We start from the raw sequence: 15,372 nt of genomic DNA on the forward strand, positions 1-15,372 counted from the left end.
TTCAATGAGCCCTTCAAGAACGACAGTTTTCTTTCTTTCTTTTCTTTCTACATTCATTTATTTAATGTCCAAGGTGCAAGTGAAACAGGAAGGTTTAGTCTGTGACGGAGGGTGTGAAGACTTTATTACAACTTAGTTATATTGTCATTTATATCTGTTTTAACACCAGCCTTGAGCTTTTGGATGCGCACAGGACGAGTTGTCGTCAAATGCATTATAAACACTTTTATCAGAATACAACTTCATTTTGGTTTGTCTATATAAGTGTACACGCTGGTTAGGAAGTCAGAAATGGAGGAACTTAAAGTAATGTGTTGCCTTTTTATCCTATTCCTTATATTTTTAAGCTCAGTTGAGTTTCCCCTGCCTTTACACTACATCTATTAACCCTCTAGAATCGTTAGCCTTTTAACACGGTTTAATTTCCAACAAATGGATTTATGAGTCGTATTGTTATTTGAATTTTACACAGAATCTGCATACAGTTGAACAAACTGAAGTTCATGCATCCATTATTTGGCCTCTAAAGCCTCACAGAGAGCAGCTAATGAGGTTATTGGGCATCTGTGACGTGACATCTACATTTTGGCCTATTTGTGAAACAATGGTAACAAGGAAGCCCGGGACATTGGGCTCTGTGTTTTCCAACTCAAAATAACAAAGGCGAGCAGCCGCTGGTGGGAGGCTGTGCTCTCATGGAAATGAGCAACTGAACCAACAATGTAGCGCCTAATCTCTTCAGAGAGAGGAATCAGTTACACAGCAGTATGCACCCCTCAATGCTTTTCATTAGAGTCAGCGTGCTATTGAAGCAGTCACTCCACCCCCCTGACTCGCACACACACACACACACACACACACACACACACACACACACACACACACACACACACACACACACACACACACAGCCCTCGTGTGTAGCCACAGGCCCTACTCATACATGCACCAGATACAAGGTAGCCCCCCAACAACAGAAGGGGTTGGAATAAGTGGGGCAGAGGGTGGTATGGGGGTGCGAGGCCTCAAAGCATGGGATTAGAGTTAATGTGCCCTCCCTGGGTTATAATCTCTTCAGAGGGGGACTTTGTTTGAGGGGCTTGAGGGCAGTAAGATAAGTATCTATTACAGAAACTCCCTCTTATCCCCCAAACATCCTCGCTTCAAAAATGAAGCACAAAAACACTTGCCTCTGTGTCGTCTGATATCCAAGACCCAGAAGCAAGTGCTGCCCTTTTCAGCTAATCAGGAATTAAGGTCTAAAGCCGTATGGAGAGTTAGAGGGAGCCATATTTACTCCATCTGTAGCCCGCAAAGTCAGGTAGGTAAAGTAAGATCAAAGGCAGCTTAAGAAACCGGGGTTATTGTGTCGAGAGAAAGAAGTTGTTCTTCTTCTCTGCTTCGTATAAGGAGAGAAGAAGAAGCCCAGTCACTCAGTATTATGGAGAGAATTCAATGTGCAATAGGGAAAGTTCTGTACCTGTTTGTTTCTTTGCCATGTGATATGTGATCTCTGTTCTGTATCTATGACTACGATGCCCAAGACACATTTCTCCTATGGCTAGCTCTATCTAAATCTAATCATTGAAGTTAATGCATACAAATATAAAAAGACACTGAAATAAAAATCCCGGATATAAAATACAGTTTATTTCAAAATAACTTCATCATATAAATATTGTGCAAAAGATGTAATGGAGGCAGTTTAGATGTTACACTTATGGCACCAAATTAGAAACAAATACCTGTTTTTTTTACAACCGATGAAAACGTGTGGAAATGCAAAAGCCCGAGCAGAAGAATTCAGAACACACTGATTTCCGTAGCAAAAGTTAATGCAGCACTTTAAATGCAGGAGGAGGAGGGGGGGGGGCATCAATAAAGAACAGTCCTGTGACAATCACCTCTCTGACAAAAGAGTTTATCAGATTATCAATCAGATTATCTGCTCAAACTGCAACGGGCAAAACACTCTTATCAGCAGAAAACCTCTTGAACGACGACAGCAGCGACATGCTTCCTGCTTCACGACAAACACACTGAGGAGCAGACAACCAATCACAACTGCAGTCTGTGTTAGCGTTAGCCTTAGTGATGAACATGTCCTCTTCCTGGTCATCTGGGAGGTCTCTGATTGAAAGAAACACACTGATGGTTCTGTTTGTTTAAGCCCACTAACTACAACTCATTGAAACACTAGTGGCCAAACATTCTGCAAAGCAAACTGTAACCTTTGAGACTCGTGCTTCCTTCCAAGAAGCATCTGGCTCCAGTACAGATGTTGTATTGACTTTAGGGAGTGTGCTTAAATGATTAGGGAGGACTACAGAGTATGTACTTCTTTCTGTTGGTATTGACTTTCCTTTAGAGAGTATTTCTCTAAGATTCATATTTGAGAACATTTCCTTGCAAATTAATTGTAGGAAAAAGTAGTTCAATAAATAAAAATGGCTTCTCGTGTTTCAGCCAGTTGATTTGAATACCATACTGCTGTGTTAAATCAGTCTGACACCTCGTAGATAGTTCTGGATGTTCAGCATAGCGTCGAGAACATAACAACGTAGTAAGCCAAACAGACAAACCACCAGCGTGCTCCGATTCAAAGGTTTCATCTGTTTATTAGAACACAGGACTCCTTTCCCTTTAATTCCTCACAGAGTGAAAGTGAGTCAGTGGCCGTTTCTCAATGTCGAGCAAACCGTCTGCGGAGCCGCTATTTCAAATATACGACGTCATCGACATTTAAACAGTCGTTCGGCGCCACTCGACGACGAAGTATACTTGACATAGTGGCTCTGCAGCAGCTTTACAAGAGTTGCTCACTTGAACACAATCAGAGGTCAACGACGAGCTAAAGCGATGAACATGGCCTGAGCTCATTTGAAATGTTAAGGCGTAAAGCAACATTCCTTCAAATGTAAAGGCTTCAAGAAATACTTTTAAGGTAGGCATACATATTTCAAATACACATATAAGTAAAGCATCCCCTGGGTTAGGGTTACATCTCCACTTCAATGATAAGCTTCTGTGGGAGCGAGCGTGTCTGTAACGTTATCAACTGTTTGTTGACACATATTCACACGAGTATATTTGTGTGTAGCTGTGGAATAGGAACATTTGTAAGTTCTCTTTTGAACATTTTCTGAGAATAACTGTGAACTCTGTGCCATCAAAGTGGATCTGATCTGTTGCCACGAGTTGTTTTTGTAACTGTTGCCCCGGAAACAGACTTTGAATGGCACTTAAAAAGGGGGATGTTTTGGCATCTCCAGACTTTGTGGAATATGTTAGAATGAAACAACCAGTTTGTGATATCTGATATATATGCATGTAGGCATCAGCTGGTTGTGAGCAGAGAGGGTCCCTGGTTTGTCTTCCTCTCAGCGTGAGAACTTCCGGGGTCTGAAGGCAGGCAGGTTGAGCTGGTGAGACGCCGTCCTCTCCTCCTCGATCGGAGCCAGCTCCTCCGCTGAGCCCCACCTCTTCTTGGAGTGAAACAACGACGCCAACTTCCTGTTCCTGTTTCGTTCCCTGGCCTGAGTGACTTGAAACTCTGAGATCAGAAGGAAGATGATTTCAAAGGTTAGGGAGAAGTGGCGAGCTCCAGCTTCAACGTGCAGTGAGTTTTATAGAAGTCAATGAGAAAATGAAACTTCAAACTTGATTTATTACCACAGTAAAGATGATCCTAACAAGTTCGTGGTCTCAATCGTTTCAATCAAGTTATTCAAGGCCTTTAGAAATGAACGCTTAAACAGTGTGTTCTCGGTTCACGAAAAGTCAATTGTTTTATATTTGGATACCCAGAAATGTTTCTTCAAACCAAATGACAAGATGCTCTAGGGAAGGCCAAACAGAAGTACAACAACATATTCAAAGAAATACATAAATGCAGCTGTTCTTGGAAACCATTAGTAATATTAAAAGCTATTTTTCGGTCATGTAATTGTAGTAGCAAAATGACGGGGCACTCACGCAGCTCGCACTCTTCCTCCGGACCCTCGGGTTCTCTGATGTTCAGATAATGGCCGGCAAGATGGCCGCTGTAGTCCCTTAAGTTTTCTTTGGCCCCTGATCAGAGCGAAAGAGAAAAAGATGCCTGTTAACCAAGGGGAATCAGGGAGGCTAATGTAATGACACCTTGCTCTTTAAGCTTTAAGAAACAACCCATGACCCACCGGAGTTTACTTTCAATTAGAGTTGAATAAAGATGCTTAAATAGTTTTATCATGTTCATTTAAAATATGCGACATAAGGATTGTTCATCTAGTAACTCAAATAATTTAATTCATCTCAATTTGAAGATTGTGCAACATTGCTATTAATGGCTGTGTCAAAATCAAATGTCTTACCGTACGTCACGATGAGAAGGTCTAGGATGTGCCGATGACCGTGTAACGCTGCAATGTGTAAAGGTGTGTATCCCTGCAGAACCAAAACAAGAGTAAGACAATATGTGTTGTAGAGTTCCTCTCTTTTCTTTAAGGGAACAGTGATGTCATTGTCACTTGAAAGGGGGGTTCAAAATGTGTGTTTGTGAGTTCAGGGGTCGTCACTGTGGCAAAGTGCTGGAAGAGTTTAGTACCTACCCCCTAGAGGTTCCCAGGCCCGAGAGGCAGCCAATGAAAACAGCGTGGAAAGAAATATAGAAATTAGCAAAGGTTATGGAAACATAAGATAATGATAAAAACATAATTGCTGGGTAATTCTCTGGAAATTGCAGAGTTGTGCATGCTGGCACATAGACGCACTGTTTTGGGAAACAATTAACATGACATGACATGATTTATTAGAGGAGTACTCCCCACAACACGAGCTGTGATACATTTACACAGCTGGAGCTTTTAGCATTACATCACGGAGGAGGAGGAGGAGGAGGAGGAGGAGGGACAGACCAGCGGCCATGATGCTGTTGTTTTCTATTCAAACCAAACAACTTACTGTACATACCATCACCTCCTGATTAAACCCCGGATACTCACATGCTGCAAGACAGAAGAAAGAAGGAGTTAATCAGTGATAGTGCACAGTGACAACATTTTACCTTAAAGGGGCTCTCCACTGATCTGAGTTCAGTTAACGTATCACAGAGCGTGCTAAAGTTCGGAAATGTGAGATATATAAGTACGTGCAAAAAATGTTCAGCATAAAGTGTGAAAAATAAGCAAATCCAAAATATATTTTAATTATACAAATAATAAAACGTTCTAGTCATAGAGCCTTGAAATATGTCAAACAAGTAAAACCTTACTTTTTCAGTTTTTTGCAGCATTTAATGAACTCTATTTCCCATAAGCCCTAGATCAGGGGTGTCAAACTCAAGGCCCGGGGGCCAAATCCGGCCCGCAACTTCATTGTTATGCGGCCCACCAAGAGCTTGCAAAGAATATAATATGTTTATTATACGGTTAAATGCGATTTACATAAGCACGTTGCCCATAAACTACATATCCCACAATGCATCTCAAATTTGACTTTTTTTCTCAGAATTTGACTTTTTTTCTCAGAACAAGTTTTTTTTTCAGAATTTGACTTATTTTCTTCAAAATATTCATTTTTTCTTAGAATTTGCCTTTTTCTCAGAATTAGATTTTTTTTAAATCATTTTGTAACATTCTCACTGAAGAGACTTGCAATGATGCTCTAGACTTCTGCTTTCAGACGTAGTTAATTATGAAGTTATTACCCTATCCGATAATAATCCAATGCAGAGGCAATAATGTCACATAATACATTATTTTATATATATTAAATATTTATATATGTATTTTGATATATAGTCTTAAAGTTACAACCGGCCCTTTGAGTGCAACCATAATGCTGATGTGCCCTGCGAAGAAATTGAGTTTGACACCCCTGCTCTAGATGAATGTATGTTACACGTCAATAAGAGACAAGTATATTGGCTATATGAGATGACTGAACGCTGTAAGAGTTTTTGGAAAGCAAAACAATGACTTCAAAAGTAAATTGTTGAATTAAAGGGATAAAGAAAACGTTATTAGTATCTGTGCTGGAAAAAGTAATGGGGTTTGTAGTTTTCTGCACGCTTACACGTTGTAGTTGATCAAATAAATGCTTAATGAGAGATTGCAGAAGCCAGTGGAACAGAGGCAGGTATGTGACTGAATGGCCCTATTTGAAAAATATCGAGTTGCATTGTGGGAAATGTAGGATATAGGTTTTTCGGAGCTTGACCGGTGTGACTAAATGTCTTGATATCTTTGCTTGAATTATGACTGTTTCATCTCTGCCTAAAAAACCCTAATGTATTAATTGTAATATGTAATTGTAATGTATTATGTAAGGTAACTCCTGTCATTGCAATTTAAATTTAAATGTAGCCTTCAATGTCCAATACTACATTTCAGGAGTGCCCCTTTAAAATAAATCTCAAATTAGACTCACTGATTTGGTGTTGACGTCAGCGCCTGCGTTAGCCACCAGAGCCGCCATGTCCTGGTTGCCATGTTTGGCGGCCCAGTGCAGAGCCGTCTGTGTGCAGACAGAAGAAAGGAGTCATTTAAAAAACACACTTCTCCTACAATATTCTGCAGTATTGTCAGGCATGGTAATTGCTGTATCATCATTACAAGTTGTCTAAGCAGCGCGGCCTCCTATTGGCCGTGTGAGTGCAGAGGGGCCAGCTGTGCACGGAGGGGAGTGGACGGATGGAGGGATGGGGAGAAGGAGGGATAGAGAGATGGTTTCCTGCCATCTAACAGAGCCTAATTACAAAACAACACAGCCCTGTGCCCACAGTTGGGGGGCCTGTCAGCGGGGGGAAGATTGATGATGTTAGTGTGACCTGCAGAGCGGAGACCCACCCAGACATCAGCACTACTGTCAGCACACGTCAGGAAACACGGGCCCCAACACTCAGAGATACACCCGCACGCTAAGATGTGTGTGGAAATAATAGACAGATGTATGTAGGAACACACACTGAAAACACACATCGCAAACCACATCCACCTGTTGGAGTGGAGCTGTGATCTCCTACACCCTTTAAGCTGTGTAATTATGGGCTATCAGCAGGTGAAAGCCCAGCGTCGCTGCAGATGTTTGAGTTACTGCCTCCAGTGTTTCTGAGTCTGACCCTTAACACAGGGAATCACACAGTGACCGTTTAGTTACACACTGACTGGGTGGATGCAAACCGTATAGCCACATTATTTTCTGATTGGAGGAGATACATTTTGTTAAGATGGGGGTTTCCATCTAAAATGTTGTTATGAATCAAATGTATAAAATAAAATAAAAGTATTTATATATAAGGAAACATTCAAACACGTCTTTTTACCCATTACGTTTTTTGAATTGATATCCTTACGAAAAGTCTTTCTGTCTGGGTCTTAAAGTCAGACAAACTAAATGTGTTCAAAACAGTCCAGGCTTTTATAGCATAGCTAGCATAGTTTGATTTGGAGAGTGTTTGCTGACACAGAATGTATGGATAGCCTTAGTTTTTGCCTGTGTTAGCAGTACATCTAATTCACTCAAAACATCTGCACTGGCGATCTTTGAAACACGCAGAAAGTCATTGAACAAACTTCTACAAGTGTATCCAAAATCCTCTTCAAAACATATGTGTAGAACGATATGTTAACTTGAGCAACTTTCCCCTAATATTCAAACTAAAAAGCACTTTGAAATGACCCAATGTCTTTGTTTGAACCAGAAGCATGTTGGGGGTTTCTTTGGGGACAGAAGGAATCCCTTTTTCAACCCGAAGGTTAAAAACGTCTTTAAGGAGTCTGCTAGTGCCCTCACCCCAGCTGTAAGTGTTGATAAACGACATCAGCGTTCGTTTATTCAGCGCAGAAACAGATGTTAGGCTCTGTGACTCGAATGCAACGATGCTCAAACACGAGAGGGCACAACACAGCACACAGGTCCTTTTGTGTTTAGAGGCTACGACGCTAATTGTGCTAATCGTTGCACAACAAGCCTGTCCAACAGCTGGCCAGACGAACATGTCTGCTTGTGTCCCCTGAAGGGAGCGATGGGTAGCTCCAGCTCTGCGTGTCAGGCGTCTGAGAGACAGATTGTGATGGATGCTGTCTGGCTGGAGTATCTCCATCTCTTTTGTCTGTCCCCTGTCACGCGTTAAGACAGATTGACCAGAGGGCCGTTTGACAGGCGGCTCGGCGGGTCTCCCGGCGGGCGGGGGTGATGGACGAGGACGGACAGGATGCAGCGTCTTCCCTTCCTGCGCTGCTCGTTCCTCTTCCTGCCCGCGGGGGTGCCTCCGCCTGTCCAATCACTCAGGACGTCCCACCAGTCCCCCACCGAGGGAAGTGTTGGCCAGAGAGACGCTCACTTCAACAATGACCTGTGACACTTGATGTGGAGGAAGGCAGAGAGGAGTGATGGGAGAATGATGTACTTACAAACTGTGTGGCAGAGGAAGTTGGTCCCAGCGGGAAACGGGGTCCACGAGGAGAAAAGGAAATAGAGAGAAAGAGTTAGGAAAGAGATAGTGGTTTTTTGTTGTTGTAGTAACTTGTACAGAATGCTTTGGCAATACTATGCTGTTGATACGGTCATGCCAATAAAGCTCCTTTGAGTTGAATTGGAGTAAGAGGTTTTTAACTTATGTGAGATGTGGGTGTTCTAATAATAATACATCATATTTATTGAGCACTTTTCCCACTGCTTGAAGACCCTTTAATACAAGAACAAATCAAGCAGTCCTGAGCTAAGTCAAAAAGGGGGGTGGGCTAGAGGGCTTTAGGTTGACAGGTGAGTTTTAAGGGCTTTTTTGAAGCTTGTGAGAGTGTCTATGTTGTTAATGTATTATCTTTTTAATGTAGACACGACATCTACTACACGTCTGTTCGGGTTTCTTCCATTTTGTCCCATTTACTGAGGGGTTCCTTTGGAGGCTTTCCCTCGTCCGATGAGAGGGTCTAAGGACCGAGGGTGTCCTATTCTGTACAAACTCTAAAGCCCCCTGAGACAAATGTGTGATATTGGGCTGTATAAATGAACTTTGATTGATTGAAGGAAACTTTGTTGGCACTTTGAATGTGATGGACTTGTTGAAGGCTTTGTAGGTGGTGAGTAATAGAGAGGCGAAGTCCCTCCCCTTCCGGTGGACCTCCATGGGACCTTATTTCGGAAAAAGTAAGCATTGAAGTCAATGCGGAGAAAAAGATTATCTTTCGATCCCGTTTGAATTGTGCCACGAATTACACATATGATGTTTGTCAATCTTTACAATTTATTTCCGTGTCAAAAAAGTCACAGTTTTCGTAAAACTGTTGAAATATAAGACTATAACAAGAAAGACTACAAATCCCAGAGTCGCGTAAGTGATGTCATTAACATTACACTCGTGTTACTCACCGACACCTTGTAAAGCCGGTCCCGCATGCTGGCTCTTATGGAACCGACTAACTCCCCTTGTGTGTATGTATAGCTCTCAACATGCCCAGACTTGGAGTGATTTTCACCTCTTTTAATACTTTCCGCCTCATTCTGAAAGAAAGAAGTGAAATGTGCCAACGTGACGGCCGTCTTGGTGTGTGGTGCGAGACGGGAGAGGTAGTTCATTGAGCGGTCTCACACAAAACAAAGTGTTACTTCACAGTTTTACGACACATTTGTATTTTTTTTACTTGCAAAATTATCTTTTAAATTAACAAACATCATATGTTTAATTCGTGGCACAATTCAAACGGGATCGAAAGATACGTTTTCTCTCTCCATTGACTTCAATACATACTTTTTCCGAAATAAGGTCCCATAGAGGTCCACCGGAAGGGGAGAGACTTCGCCACTATTATTTTTCATTTTCCAGTACCGCACTAAACATGTTTTCGATTATAAGTCGTTCTGTGAAACAGTCTGTGATGGACGAGAGTGAAAATGGAACACGCTATTTGTTGTTTGTTTATATCACGCAGTCTGTTCTTCTTCTCTTGGTTATCAAGCAGTCTGTCTTCCGGTTGCCTCTTTTGAATGACGAATACACACTACTGCCGCCTGCTGGTAAGGAGAGTTATTGCCAAAATAAGGTCCCATGGAGGAAAGGGAGGGACTCCACCTCTCTATTTTAATTTTTAAGTTTGAGGAATCATTTGGTTTTCTGGAGTAAGAGTCAGTCGGTGGGTTTCTATACTTTTCTAGATCAACAGATTTGAGGTGAAGTGAGAGAGGAGAGAGAGAGTGAGGACTTTGGGATGAACCCATGAACTTCTACATGTCCGAGTGCAGCTAGATAAACAGACATGATACTTTGGGGAGAGTTTTGATATCTGAATCTTGGGTTGAAGAGAATGGAGCATATTGTTTCTTTTAAAGGTTTGAAAGCCCCTTAGGGATCATTTCTGATTTGTGATATCTATTTATGATCAGTGAGCCATCGTGACCAAACACAGCACGAGAGTTGAAAAGCTTCAATTCATCCAAACTCATAACGTTTTATACGGCTGTCGCTAGGCAGAAACACACACCTGCTGACCCATATGTCAATGTATCTTGTAAGAAATTAGATGTGGAGGACAAAGGAGTTGAGGATGAACCCATGCACTTCTAACGAAAAAACAAACATGGAGGTCAACACCTCGACACAGCGGCGGGTGGTCAAATCAAACGTCTCCACCGAGAAGCAGCTGCAGAAAACACATCTACTTCAACATGTCCTCTCAGTAGCTCTCCCTGAACCCTCAGCATGGTGAAGCTCCATCTGTCAGGGATGCTGCTGACGTCAGCCTGAGTGTGTGGGTGTGTGTGTGTGTGTGTGTGTGTGTGTGTGTGTGTGTGTGTGTGTGTGTGTGTGTGTGTGTGTGTGTGTGTGTGTGTGTGTGTGTCATGTTTTCAGGAGGAATTTAGCCTCAGCTGAGCAGCTTTTCTAAATGTTTCCAGATGGAGGGAACGCCCCACCGATGTTTCCTCTGGCGCTCCGTCTCCTCCCTCTAATCCTCCGCCCGTCCAGCTGAGGCCTTTAGCTGATGCTGTCACCAGCTGACTCACTGCAGGAGCAGCGGGTGCAGCAGGAGAACATACACACCGTGTCTATAGGAGAGACAGAGCCTAATCTTATTCAATCTTACTGTGCCGGCTATATTCCTATTAAACGTCCCATGTCATGCTTTTCTGGTTATGACCCGTCCCCTTGTGTTTGATGAAGGTGTTCCTGCATGTAAGCGGTCTGCAGAGTCACAAACCCTCAAAGTACACCCTGTAGGGAGTACAACTCTAACACAGAGAAGACCTGTCTATGCTGCCCCAGAACGCCTCGTTGGACATTTCTCTTTTTCCATTGTTTGCTTCCTGAGTTCTGTGACGTGTGAACACCCAGATCAACAACAAATGATCTGATTGGCCCAAATGGACCAATCCTCGGAGCACCTCACTCACCAGGATCCCTTGACTAACTAACAGGGAGTCCCATTGACTTGCATAGAGCTCCCTGGTTGGTAATAGACGAGTTGGGATTGTGGAGAAATGCTCTCTGCAGACCCATTCTCACAGCGTTAGAAACCTTTTTCTTTCTCAATATCAAGCCACATTTATTGTTTTTACTTCGGCTGTGAGTGTTTGTGTGCTCAGGATGAGTTTCGCTTGTTCTCCTGTATCGCTGACCCGGAAACCTGTCCGCTCCTCGCAGCAACGAGCCTCGCAACGTCCCGACCAATCAGAGCACAGTGGGCTCACAGGGAGGGGGGGGGGCGGAGCTCCAACAAGCCGTGTAGGACAGAGAGTGAATACACACACTATACAGAGATGCTAGATGAGAAACCAATGTGAGTTTGGAACATTGAACAATGTAAATCTATTCTAGTAGACCTCAACAATGGAATTATGATCATCAGTAGAAATGGCCGTCACATTGACCTTTAAAGCTCTTAATAAAGTACTTTAAAAACGGATTTATTTTTCTTCAGAGAGTCTAATAAATAATAAAATAATTTAATAAAATTGAAATAATTACAGTTGNCAGCTCCACTGTCTTGGAATAGTCTGCAATTGAAATGGAAACTGAGCAATCTGGTTCCACTAAATGTTTTTAAAGCTCGGTTGGATGCTACTCAATCGGAAGCTGTTGGTACCTGCTCATGTGGATAGTTATGTAAATTGTAATCCCTGTAATGATGCTGTATGATGTCCTGTTTGTTGTTCTGTTTATGTTTTTATGTTTCATGTGGAACCTACTTGAGCAGGTCTCCCTTGAAAAAGAGATCAATGTTCTCAATGGGATACACCTGGATAAATCAAGGTTTGAAATGAAATGAAAACGATTCAACACGTTGTTGTCTTTGCAGCAGAGTTTTACACATGTTGTCGATGACAGTCTGATGTGTTTTCCACTGTCTACCTTCTAACAATACAGTATGGCAAGCTAGCATGGTCCCGGAGAATTAGCCTCATGTCTCTGAACCTCACCATGTGGGTCACAGCGCTCCCTCCAGAGACACAGGACCATTTATTTGTGATCATTTCATAATTGTTTACTATCTCAAATAAGACGGCTACGTTTTGGTGTTTGTTTAAAACGTTCTGATCATTTGACTGCTCCTGTTTCTTTCAGAGACTTTGTGGTATGGATGTGGATTCTTTTTGACAGCTGACCATAAGATCCAATCCAGCGCGGGGTTACCTTCTTGTTTGCCAGCGAGGGGTCCTGTCTGAGCAGCTGAGAGAGGTCAGGGACTCGAGCACCTGCAGCCGAGTAGATCCACTCCTTCTCTATGGGATCCAGCTATCATAGAGAGAGAGGAGCGTGAGGACACACACACACACACACACACACACACACACACACACACACACACACACACACACACACACACACACACACACACACACACACACACACACACACACACACTACTGTCCACATCCTGTTGTGTGCTCTATAGATCGTGCTGAAGCCTATAATCCATTTCCTACAAATGAGTGAGTCCCAGCCAACTGACACAGAGAGGGAGACTCCCACAATGCATTGCACAGAGTCAATTCAAATTGTTTACGATTTTCCGACTTTTGACTGGAGTTCGAGTCAAATCCACACCTCTGGTTAGAAAGGAAGGAGTAGGGACACCCTGGGAATTGTTGATTACCAGGACTAAACTTCAATGATCAGCTTTAAAGCTTTTTCCTTTAACTTCTGTATCCATTTGTAACCCATTAGGAAACCCTTAAAAGAGGAAGGAAAAGGACTCACAGCGACAGCAGCCGATCCCATACTGCCCGTACTCTCCTCGTCCTGCTCTGACTCGGACTGAAAGACAGAAACACAGGACTGTTACTCAGGGGTGACGGGAAGTCAACTGGAACCTATCAGTCATAATGTACTATATCAGACAGCATCGTCATAGGACACAAATACACACGCTCTCCATCCACCCCCAGACAGCTGTGATGTTCCTCAGCTGACGAGACGCGACCAAAGGGTGTCAGACAGATCGAGGGGTAATGAGGCAGCGTGACAAAGGTGCCGCTTTCACACATGCGGGGTAATGAATAACAATCCAATTAACAATTAACCAAAAAAACAACACGCCAACAGCCAGGCCGCGTCACCCTTTAAGTATCAAGGGGCCAAGTGAAAGTGTAGAAACAGCAGCGTAGTGTATAGCGGTGTATAAAAGTGTCACTGGCTGATTTATGAGAGGGGGGGGGGTTATTTTCCTTCTACTTGACGGGAAATTGTTCTCAGATCTTACGGAGACACGATGTTTAAACACTCGTGGCCTTTCAAGTCTCTTGCTCAAACTGTCACACGTCAGCGTGAGGAACATGGAAAGTGGACGATTGTATTTATCCAGCCGACTCCACTCGGGCTCAAGAACATTTTTGGGGTTGAGAGAGACAGAAAGAAAACTGTTCAGCATGGAAAAGCTCTTTGATTTTTTTTATTAATGATATTTTAGCGCTGCAACTATTATTTTCATTGTGGATTCATCATTCCTTATTTTTAGACTGTTCCTCTGGTCTTTGAATTGTCAGAAAACACTGTAAATTACCCAATTCTCCATCGTTCAAGGTGACGCTTATATGTTCTATTAATGTTGATTTTAAACAGAGAAACCAACAAATGCAATATAAATAAAACTGATTGGAACAGCCCTTTTTGTTAGTCTTGTAGTTGACATAGTGGAGCCTGAGGAGAAGTGAAGTGAAGTGAAACTGTATGTATGTTTTATAGCCTAAACTAATTTGAAGAAAGTTTTTAATGTAAAGGGGTATCAGATGGAGGTGTGTGGCGCAGTGGACTAGTGCGTTGGTGTTGGTTTCAGGGGTTCACAGGTTCAAACCCCACTGCAGTCAGCATGTCCCTGAGACACTTCACCCCAAATTGCTCCTGTGGGGATTGTCCACAGTGTTGAGTGTGCTAGTCACTTTGGATAAAAGCGTCTAACAAGTGAAATGTAAATATTGTGGAGAATATTATCAGCTGACCACCAGTAGAAAGGGTCTCTAATGACATTTAACACGGAGGATTCTTCTTGTGTTTTTAAATACAGTAAGATATACAGTTATAATGTTGGATATTTAAACAAGAGTCTGCTGCATCTTTACCAACTGAGTGAGGCTGGACTGAGCTGAATGCTAACATCAGCACGCTAACTAAGCTAAGCTAAGCTAAGCTAAGCTAAGCTAAGCTAAGCTAAGCTAAGCTAGGCTTTTCTTATGTTGTTGTAAATCTTGCATCACGTCATAGTTTTTCCTAAAGACACCAAAACATTTCTGATAAGGCAAAGTTATATATGAGCATGACACATGTTTTACTCCAAAATAGACTCTTTCTTTCTGGAGTAAAAACGATATAATGGAAAACTATTTAAAAACATACTTTAAAATGTATTTTGCATGCAAGTACTGCAATTTATTTGTACTTAACTTACCGATATATTTACACTATCATTTTCTCTATTCTATTTCTTGAGGGTATCTGTCCCAGGTTCAGGTCCAGGTTATTTATTTGTACCCGTAGGTAGATTGTGTTTGCAGAGAAAAAGACAAGGGATCCATCCTGACACTAAAAACACAAACAACAGACACATCTCTAATAAAAGGATTAGTAAAAAGTTCAAGTATACCCTGCTCAACCAAATCTCAAAATATTTCAAAAACTTTTTAAGAAGGAAAACATTAGTACAAACATGGACATTCAAAATTCATAATTAATTAAATAAAAATAGGCATCTGTGTGACGCTCCTATGATGTGTTAATTTGTGCAATAGTTGCTTGGATAAAACTGTTTGTATACCGCTTCGTTCTACTCTTTGGGAGCGAGGACAAGTAACCTCCGGCCCGAAGGAAGAAGCTTGAATTCTGAGTGCAGAGGGTGGGAGTCATCGTCGTCTAACATGGAGCTGGTTAACCGCTGTAACTGCCTGAGGTACAGCCAGGGTCTC

The 15,372-nt window shown here is 42.3% G+C and overlaps 1 protein-coding gene across 1 annotated transcript in view; it reads right to left on the minus strand.

Moving 5' to 3' along the window:
- Positions 1-257: 257 nt before the first annotated feature.
- Positions 258-15,372, minus strand: part of LOC104958054 (ankyrin repeat domain-containing protein SOWAHC) — a gene marked incomplete at its 5' end in the record, with an annotated part of 24,672 nt that continues 9,557 nt past the window's right edge. Inside the window, 7 exons of the mRNA XM_010785762.1 lie at positions 258-3,553; positions 3,976-4,071; positions 4,353-4,425; positions 4,983-4,985; positions 6,409-6,495; positions 12,521-12,709; positions 13,175-13,231. Of these exons, the coding sequence (XP_010784064.1) occupies positions 3,381-3,553; positions 3,976-4,071; positions 4,353-4,425; positions 4,983-4,985; positions 6,409-6,495; positions 12,521-12,709; positions 13,175-13,231 (678 nt within the window). The remainder of the gene's footprint in view (positions 3,554-3,975; positions 4,072-4,352; positions 4,426-4,982; positions 4,986-6,408; positions 6,496-12,520; positions 12,710-13,174; positions 13,232-15,372) is intronic.

The sequence above is a fragment of the Notothenia coriiceps genome, unplaced genomic scaffold, assembly GCF_000735185.1.
Source record: "Notothenia coriiceps isolate Sejong01 unplaced genomic scaffold, NC01 NC01_scaffold00028157, whole genome shotgun sequence".
Taxonomy (NCBI): domain Eukaryota; kingdom Metazoa; phylum Chordata; class Actinopteri; order Perciformes; family Nototheniidae; genus Notothenia; species Notothenia coriiceps.